Source organism: Rutidosis leptorrhynchoides, chromosome 4 (genome assembly GCF_046630445.1).
Source record: "Rutidosis leptorrhynchoides isolate AG116_Rl617_1_P2 chromosome 4, CSIRO_AGI_Rlap_v1, whole genome shotgun sequence".
Classification (NCBI taxonomy): domain Eukaryota; kingdom Viridiplantae; phylum Streptophyta; class Magnoliopsida; order Asterales; family Asteraceae; genus Rutidosis; species Rutidosis leptorrhynchoides.
In genome coordinates this window covers 6316889-6325162 of record NC_092336.1, presented here as the reverse complement: position 1 = coordinate 6325162, position 8274 = coordinate 6316889, and the positions used below count along the sequence as shown (strand labels likewise).

The 8274-nt window shown below is 38.7% G+C and overlaps 2 protein-coding genes across 2 annotated transcripts; both read right to left on the bottom strand.

The window, feature by feature from the left end:
* Positions 1–1877: 1877 nt before the first annotated feature.
* Positions 1878–5787, bottom strand: LOC139839477 (uncharacterized). The gene is made up of 4 exons (XM_071829542.1): positions 5704–5787; positions 5438–5603; positions 2404–3511; positions 1878–2256 (listed from the first exon to the last, which is right to left on the bottom strand). Exons 1-4 carry the CDS (start codon positions 5785–5787, stop codon positions 1878–1880), a joined length of 1737 nt encoding a protein of 578 aa, XP_071685643.1.
* Positions 5788–6086: 299 nt separating this feature from the next.
* On the bottom strand, positions 6087–7940 carry LOC139844408 (clavaminate synthase-like protein At3g21360). Its single transcript, XM_071834636.1, has 3 exons — positions 7564–7940; positions 7205–7458; positions 6087–6723 (listed from the first exon to the last, which is right to left on the bottom strand). The coding sequence occupies exons 1-3, from the start codon at positions 7930–7932 to the stop codon at positions 6357–6359; spliced, it is 990 nt and encodes a 329-aa protein (XP_071690737.1). The 5' UTR covers positions 7933–7940; the 3' UTR covers positions 6087–6356.
* Between the last annotated feature and the right edge of the window lie 334 nt (positions 7941–8274).

The window sequence follows — 8274 nt, the reverse complement described above, 5'->3', positions numbered from 1 at the left end:
AGGGCAAAAGATACGTACCTGTAAGGGTTATGTGCGCCTAGCAAGATGCAACCAAACACAGTAACCAAAAAGGGAACACAAATAGCAGTATTGCACAACAGTAGGGCAAATAGCATTAATCATATAGAGCACAAAACCATTTAAAATCAAGTAGACATACAGACAAACAAAATAAATAAATAAATAAATATATATATATATATATATATATATATATATATATATATATATATATATATATACACACACACGCACCACACATAAGCATGGATAAAAACCCATGCTTAAACATATATACATATAGATAAATTCGTAGATATATATACCTAGGTACAGAAACAAGACAGACAATCATACATACACCAATACATGTTACTTAGATACATAGATACATATATAGATACACACATATGCAACGGTACATGTATATAGCCTAAATACATATAAATAGATACAGGTGCATATATACTATGTGGAGGGGTATATATAGTGTAACTATAGAATAGCTAGTTATAGTTATGTATGTAGTTGTACAATAAATGTAATAAAAACATTGAAAAAAAAAAAAAAAAAACAACTTACTCAATTATCCTAATTCTACTCCTCCACAGGCTCCTATCAAAAGTCATGTCCTCCGTCAGTATAAGCTCTTTCATGTCCAGCTTCAATCTATCCTCCATCCTACGTCTAGGTCTACCCCTTCTCCTTACGCCGCCAACGGCGAGGGTCTCGACTCTCCTAACCGGGGCTAAAATTGGGCGCCTCCTGACATGCCCAAACCATCTAAGTCGTCCTTCCCTAAGTTTGTTGATGATGTTCCCAACTTCCAATTTCTCCCTAAAAACTCCATTTGGTATCATATCTAGCATGGTCTTACCACACGTCCATCTAAGCATCCTCATTTCTGCCACCTCCATTCTCCTCTCTTGGGCCTTCGTCATTGGCCAACACTCTGATCCGTACAACATGGCTGGTCTGATTGCCACCTTGAAGAATTTCCCTTTCAGCTTAAGGGGCACCTTCTTGTCGCACAACACCCCTTTCGCAGCCCTCCACTTCAACCATCCTACACGTATACGATGCGTCACGTCCTCATCTATCCTTCCCGAATTGTGAAGCATCGAACCTAAATATCTAAAGGACCCTTGCGGGGGTAAAATCTGATCCCCAATTCGGATATCCACTATATCGTCGTGTTCCTCTTCACTCTTCTTGAAATCACATCTAAGGTACTCCGATTTAAGTCTGCTAATCCGTAGGCCATTTGATTCTAAGGCGATCCTCCATTGCTCAAGCCTTCTGTTAAGCTCATCCTGGGAATCCGAAACTAATACAATATCGTCGGCGAAAATCAGGCACCATGGGATGTTGTCTTGTATCCTATGAGTCAACTCGTCTAGGATCAAAGCAAAAAGATAAGGGCTAAGGGCAGATCCTTGATGTAGACCTACCTCAACAGGGAAAAACTCTGTGTTTCCTACCGCCGTGCGTACACGAGTCTTCGCCCCCTCGTACATATCTCTAATAGATCTTATATATCTACTTGGGACACCCCTAACATTAAGCGTCTTCCAAATCAGCTCACGCGGGACACAATCATAAGCTTTTTCCAAGTCTAAGAATGCCATGTGTAGGTTCTTTTGTTTTTCCCTACACTTCTCCATAAGGCTTCTAACTATGTGAATCGCTTCCATCGACGAGCGACCTGGCATGAAACCGAATTGGTTCTCTGAAACCTTTGTCTCGCGTCGGAGCCTCGTCTCCATCACTCTTTCCCAAAGCTTCATAGTATGACTAATTAACTTTATGCCTCTATAATTACTACATATTTGCGCATCTCCCTTGTTCTTGTAAATAGGAATAACCTCACCGAGTCTTCATTCCATAGGCATATTTGCGCTTCTAAACGTCGTGTTGAAAAGGTTTGTCAACAATCTAACCCCATCGCCTCCTAGGCACTTCCACGCCTCAATCGGAATTTGATCCGGTCCTACTGCTTTGTTTCTCCCCATCTTTCGTATGGCCAATCTAACTTCCTCCTCGTTAATCATCGTGCAGAAACAGTTGTTTTGAAACTCCCGAACCTCGTGGGATTCACCGTTCCGCTCTGGTCTTCCCCTACCGAAAAGAGATGCAAAATAATCTTCCCATCTTTTCCTAATAAGATCTTCTCTTACTATACTTTGACCCGCTACATCCTTGATATATTTGATGTTACCTAAGTCCCTGCTTCTTCGCTCCCTAGCTTTGGCTATCCTATATACGTCATTAGCTCCCTCTTTAGAGTCTAGTTTCCTATATAAATCTTCGTATGCTTTGTCTTTTGCAATTGCTACGGCCTTCTTTGCTTCTCTTTTAGCTTCTTTATATCTTTCTTCTACCCTAGTTCTCTCTTCATGTGACCCTTCTCCAAGAGTAATGAGCTCCCTAAACCTCGCCTGCTTTAAAGCGACTTTCGTTTGGACATCGTCACTAAGCCACCACGACTCTCTTCTACTCTTATGGGCTCTCGATGTCCCTGTAGCCATTCCTAAGGTCTCTTTTGCCACATCTCTGATAGTGGATGTCATGCGATTCCATAACTGGTCTGCTTCTGTAGGGGCAACGTTATCCCCTTCTACACTCAATCTCTCAACAACATTCGCTCTAAAAGTCTCCGCATTCGCTCCATAGAGGTTCTTCCAAAGGATTCTAGGTTGTACAACCCTAGCCCTCCTGCCAACTCTACCCTTAGTGACTAGGTCCATGACCAGCAATCTGTGCTGGGAGGAGCACGTCAAAGCTGGAAGGACCTTACAGTCCCTACAGGTCCTAAGTTCCCCTTTACGAAGAAGCAAAAAGTCAATCTGGGTGCTACGATCCCCGCTATGGAATGTGGCTAACTGAGCATCCCTCTTCTTGAAGAAAGAGTTTGCTACCACCAACTCGTGGGCAATGGCAAACTCAAGAATTGAGCGCCCCTCTTCATTTCTAGGACCAAACCCAAAGCCCCCATGGGCTCCCTCATAACCTTCTGTCTCCGCTCCTATATGTCCATTCAGATCACCACCTATAATCAGTCGATGGTCCGCTGGGCACCCCCTCACCACCTCATCTAACAATTCCCAGAAACTCTTCTTTTCGGCATCACCTAAACCCGCATGAGGTGCGTATGCACTAATGACCGTGAAAGTCTCCTCCTTAATAATTAAACTAACCGACATAATCCTATCGCTAAACCTGCCCACGTCAACGACGTTATCTATATGTAGTTTACCTAAAAAGATACCTACCCCGTTCCGTGCTATCCTAGAACCCGAGTACCACAACTTATAGTCCTCAATCTCTATCGCCTCTTCACCCTTCCATCTAGTCTCTTGAACACACACAATGTCTACATTACTCTTACGAAAGGTATCAACGAGCTCAATCCTCTTACCAGTCAAGGTTCCTATATTCCAGCTACCCACTCTAATCCTACCAAGGGTGGCTACCCTACAACCACCTCTAACCCCTCTAGGCCTACCCGCCCCTAAATTAGGAGAACATGACCTCAAGTGACCATAAGTACGCGTAGGATCTATATTACTTTATTCACTAAAAAGGTGACCCAGTACAAGTAAAAAAAATGAATAAGTTAAATTCGTATAAAAAACTAAGAAAAACAGTGTCCAATTATTAAGTGTAAGGGTATGGGGATATCTATATTACCAGTTAATTAAAAACTAAATAAATGAAGATGGTATAAGTCAGTTTCAGATTCAATTGCTACCGGAAAAAAATTATGGATAACAGTAACAGTAAAAAAAAAAAAACAAAATAAAGAATAATAATAATACTTAATAATAATAAATAATAGTGAATGATACAGATAATAATTAAGTTAAAGTTATACAAATTTACTAGCTCTAAAAACTAATAATATAATACAAATTAATATAATACGGAGTATATAAGTAGCATAAATAATTAAAGGGATAGAAATTAAACACCAGGAAAGACTATAATGGAGACTATTATGTTTATATAAAGATGATAATGATAATATAAATTGAAATCACCTTCGACTATAAAGGATGTACCAAAGACAAAAGGGTTAAACAATTTAAAGGAGCGTATAAAGGGATAGAAACAAGAACCAGTCGGAAAAATAATTTTCCGGTATCAGTTGGCCGGCGAAAGTACAATTCCGGCAAAGAGCTTCTAGCGGCGCGTGGATATCCCGTTTCCGGCAAAACAGGTTTCGTTGGGATCGCAAAAACAAATTGGATTAATTGCTAGTGGAGGTGTCTTTTAATCTACAATTGTTTATCGTATAAATCTAGAAGTTAAGAGTATAGATGCTTTTTTGTTTTAAGAACCGTTGGGAGAGAACAAGTAGGAGAGAGAGTTTTTTTCATGAACCTTGTTACTTATTGACTGTCATTGTATTTGACCTTCATTAACCTAAAATGAAAATTTTTGTGTCTAATATATGTAGGGTGATGTGGTAAAATCCGATTAAAAATTGAGTGTGAAGAAAATAAATAAATAACAAAAATATAATAATATTAGTTCTACGCTTGCTTCACTTTCAGTCACTTTTGTGACTAATGCTTCTGACTGATGCTCCGTTAATTACGTCTGCTTCCGTCAAATATTGTCAAGCTCATCTCACGGACAATTCTAACACGGCTTTAGTTATAGTCTTAGGCATGTGATCCGGATCAGGTAACCCCATATTCAGATATGGCTACGTGATAGAAAGTTTATAACATAAAAAGTAGGCATACTTAAAGGACTAAACTATAACGATAACATAATATTTATAATTATATTTATAATTGTAAGGATAAAAATGAAATAATGAGTGTTTTCTCTTAGACTATTCTTAACCATCACTATGTTCTCATATGCATATAGTTTACTTTGGGTTGGGTGAAAAAAATGAGTTTTTGATTGTGACAGTATTCGACCTTCATTAACCCGAAGGTCAAATTTTTGTATCATATATTTATAGGGTATTGTGGTAAAATCTGATTTTAAATTGGGTATAACTAATTTATATAATAAATAAATGATGTGTGTTAATTATGATTGGTTGAGTGGGATCTCACCGTCAAATTTGATCCGTCAAGTGAGGTGGCGAGCCTGACGCCTATTAACGCGGCATATTTTTTGACGCAGCTAGTCGTGAGTTACTTATTCGAACAACTCGTTGGAGGCGTGAAAGAGTGTTCCAACCAATCATATAATTACTATAATTATATTTTTGTTTTTGTATTATTTCCCCCCCCTCAATTCTCAATCAAATTTTACCACATAATTCTACAAATATTTGACACAAAAACTTGACCTTTTGACTTAACGAAGGTCATATATAGTCACAATCAAAAACTCACTTTTTCACCAAAATATGCACAATTTGACTCTGACATCGCAGTCAGGGGTTACTAATGGTCTCAATAAGCTGACTAACGCCATTTGCCATCAAAATTTGCCGCTGCACTATTTCCGTTACAATTCATCAGAGGGTGCCACCTCAGGAAACGGATAACAGCTAGCGCTGAGTTGCGTGCAGCCTCACACGAAGACGTGCAACGCCCTTTTTGACAATTTGAACGGAGGTAAACTATTTGATATACCTTCAAAATATCACACATAATTTATTTAATATAAGTCACTTAAATACGAATCCAATATCCAGTCCAGTATATACAATAACATGAGATGAAAAATTGATGCCCAGTGCCTCGTGCCGCCCGTGGCCAGGGCCGGCTCTGCCACTAATTCGTTCCTTTTGACATATTGTCTGCCCTTCGCTAACATTAATAAGAAATCATTGTCGTTGCGATCAATTTATATATATACTCTAATAATAATTTAATGCTGGACGGCATCAATTTTATAATAGAGAAAGTTTATAACTGATCATTCAAATTGATATCGTTGTCTAGCCATTAAATAATAAAAAGATAAATTAAATTTAAGTAGTACTCCGTAGGTTTCACGTTTAACTTGATAATTATTATTCCTCTGTCCACATAAGATTTCTGGAATGTAATTTTTGAGACATTTGCAAAGAAATTAATTGAACTGATATTTCAAATTGAAAATTAGGGTCGTAAACGAGTCGAGCTTGAGTTCGGCTCGATTCGAGCCTAATATTTAAGCTCGAGCTCGGGCTTGTTTATTAAATGAGCTTCATAATAAGTTCAAGCCCATGCTCGAGCTCGTTAAAGCTCGGCTCGAGTTGAGTTTTTAATGAGTCGAGCTTGAGTATCTCGGCTCATTTACAGTCCTATGTAAAAGACAATCAAAAGATTTAAGCAGTAACACAGAGAAATATAGCTAGGATCATACACATAATGCACCATGCATATCCTTGAAGCTAGCCTTCATTTACACAAGGAAGCAAGTATGCGACGTGGTGGGGCCAGCAACGGCCAACGTGAATGAAGAACTGCCAAATTATCGAGCAGTAACACATCTCCTTTTTGCCATTGCAACGCAACACACTCATCATCCAACATCTTTAATAACTCGTTCACTTCGTAAGAAGGCAACACTTCACCATCACCGAAAACAACTTCTTTTGTTGGATCATTGTTTAGCTTATCCGTAGTTCCGCCATATAAGATTGCAACATTGTTGAACCAGATTTTGCGCTGTCGTCCCTCATCATATCTAAATCCGGGTTTAGGACCTATTATAAGTTTTACATTTTCTCCCATCCATTCTAGTTTGTTTCCTGTCTTGTTAGCCCTGTAATTTAAATCCAAAACTAATTCAATTATTTTCATTAGGACACGGCGCATATACACAGTGACAAAGCTTGAACATGTTTAATTGATTGACTAAAGCATAACAATCAACGTCAAGGTGTTGATTTATTGGTGGTGACCTGAGTTCACATGAGGGATGTCAGGTCCCATTAGGGAGGTCAGAGGTTCAATCCTCATGAGTTGCAAAATATTTCCGTTGAGGTTACTCGCCCATTTCTTGGGCCTCGGAGGTTTCGGACGTCCATGCGTTCGTGCCTCACCCGAGGGGATTTTACCACACGTGATGCCCTTATGGATTCGTCGTGAGGGTTTCCTCCTCAGGTTGTGGTAGGCTTGTAATGATTCATCCAAGAAAATGATCCGGTAGGTGGGCTCTGACATCGCGTTCGAACCCAGCCAGTGATTTCTAACTGTCGTTAAAATTAAAGAGAAATACTACTGTAATCGGAAATACAAAATACCTTTCCTCTGCTACACTTTTGTCATCAGTCTTAAAAATGTCCATCCAGCCACGGCCTGCAGGCGAAGACAGATCAGATTCTTTTCCGAGAACTCTCATGTAAGTCAATCCTTTCTCTTCCAAATCCGCTACAAATTTTGGATGCTTCTGTTTCATCTTGTCGTAAATCACATGACTTTGAACTATACATGTTTCTCCTCCACTTCCTGGTTCGACTTTGCAAAAGAAAAATAACTTCAAAGGAAATTCGTTAGCCTGTTTCATAGCAACTATATTAACTACCCCAATTTAAATATTCGTAAAAAAGCAAACTTTAACTCAAATTAAAATGAAAATTTTAGTATGAATGACATATCGTACGTAAGATAATTCGTGGTGGAAACCAATCTTCTGTTCAGGTGGTGATTCGTTAGCAGTATAAACGCGTCCACTAATTTTAGTTCTTGATCCTGTACCGGCCTCCTCATAGGGGAAGTCATCGTAGCCAGACGATTCAACGACGTCGCTGAAATCAGAAGCAGTGAAAACAGGAAAACCTCTAAAGAGAATGGCACCAGTTTGATAAAGGAGTGAATCTATCCATTCTTTGTTGGCTTTAATAGCTTCTGTTAGTTGAACAAGCTTCGGCACTTTCGGGTTAGGATGCAGAACTGCTGGGAACAAGATTTCGCCGTCAGATTTTGGCTGCAAACTTACAACTTCACTGAACAGACTTTGTTCTTGTGCCATGGGTTAATACAAAGTTGTGACCTTGAGTTAAAATAAGGGGCAAAAAAGGTTTATGGGTAGCTATAAAGGGGTTGGCAATTGGATATTGTTTTTTACGGCATATTAAAAAATCGTTGAATAGTTCCACTCTTAAAATGAGACGACCCGAGACTCAACTCAGCATTAAATTATTTTTCCATTTCTTTTGATTAAAATAAATTCTAACACTTATATAAAACAAAACAACATTCACTGATTAAAATAAAGACGTAAGACTACTCAATAGTGATATACTTTTTTTTTTTTTAATGTAGGTTATATAGCCCAATAAATACTAATGTAGGTCACGTACATTAAAAAAGT

What these genes read in the sequence shown, in the direction of transcription:
- LOC139839477 (XM_071829542.1), bottom strand. Translation starts at nt 5,787, where the DNA reads ATGTTAGCGAAGGGCAGACAATATGTCAAAAGGAACGAATTAGTGGCA. An exon ending in CGGGCGGCACGAGGCACTGG is followed by an intron (nt 5,604 to 5,703) that starts GCATCAATTTTT and finishes GATATTTTGAAG; the next exon opens with GTATATCAAATAGTTTACCT. An exon ending in CTCATTACTCTTGGAGAAGG is followed by an intron (nt 2,257 to 2,403) that starts GTCACATGAAGA and finishes TGACGTATATAG; the next exon opens with GATAGCCAAAGCTAGGGAGC.
- LOC139844408 (XM_071834636.1), bottom strand. Translation starts at nt 7,932, where the DNA reads ATGGCACAAGAACAAAGTCTGTTCAGTGAAGTTGTAAGTTTGCAGCCA. An exon ending in TCCACCACGAATTATCTTAC is followed by an intron (nt 7,459 to 7,563) that starts GTACGATATGTC and finishes GCTATGAAACAG; the next exon opens with GCTAACGAATTTCCTTTGAA. An exon ending in AAAAGTGTAGCAGAGGAAAG is followed by an intron (nt 6,724 to 7,204) that starts GTATTTTGTATT and finishes TTTAAATTACAG; the next exon opens with GGCTAACAAGACAGGAAACA.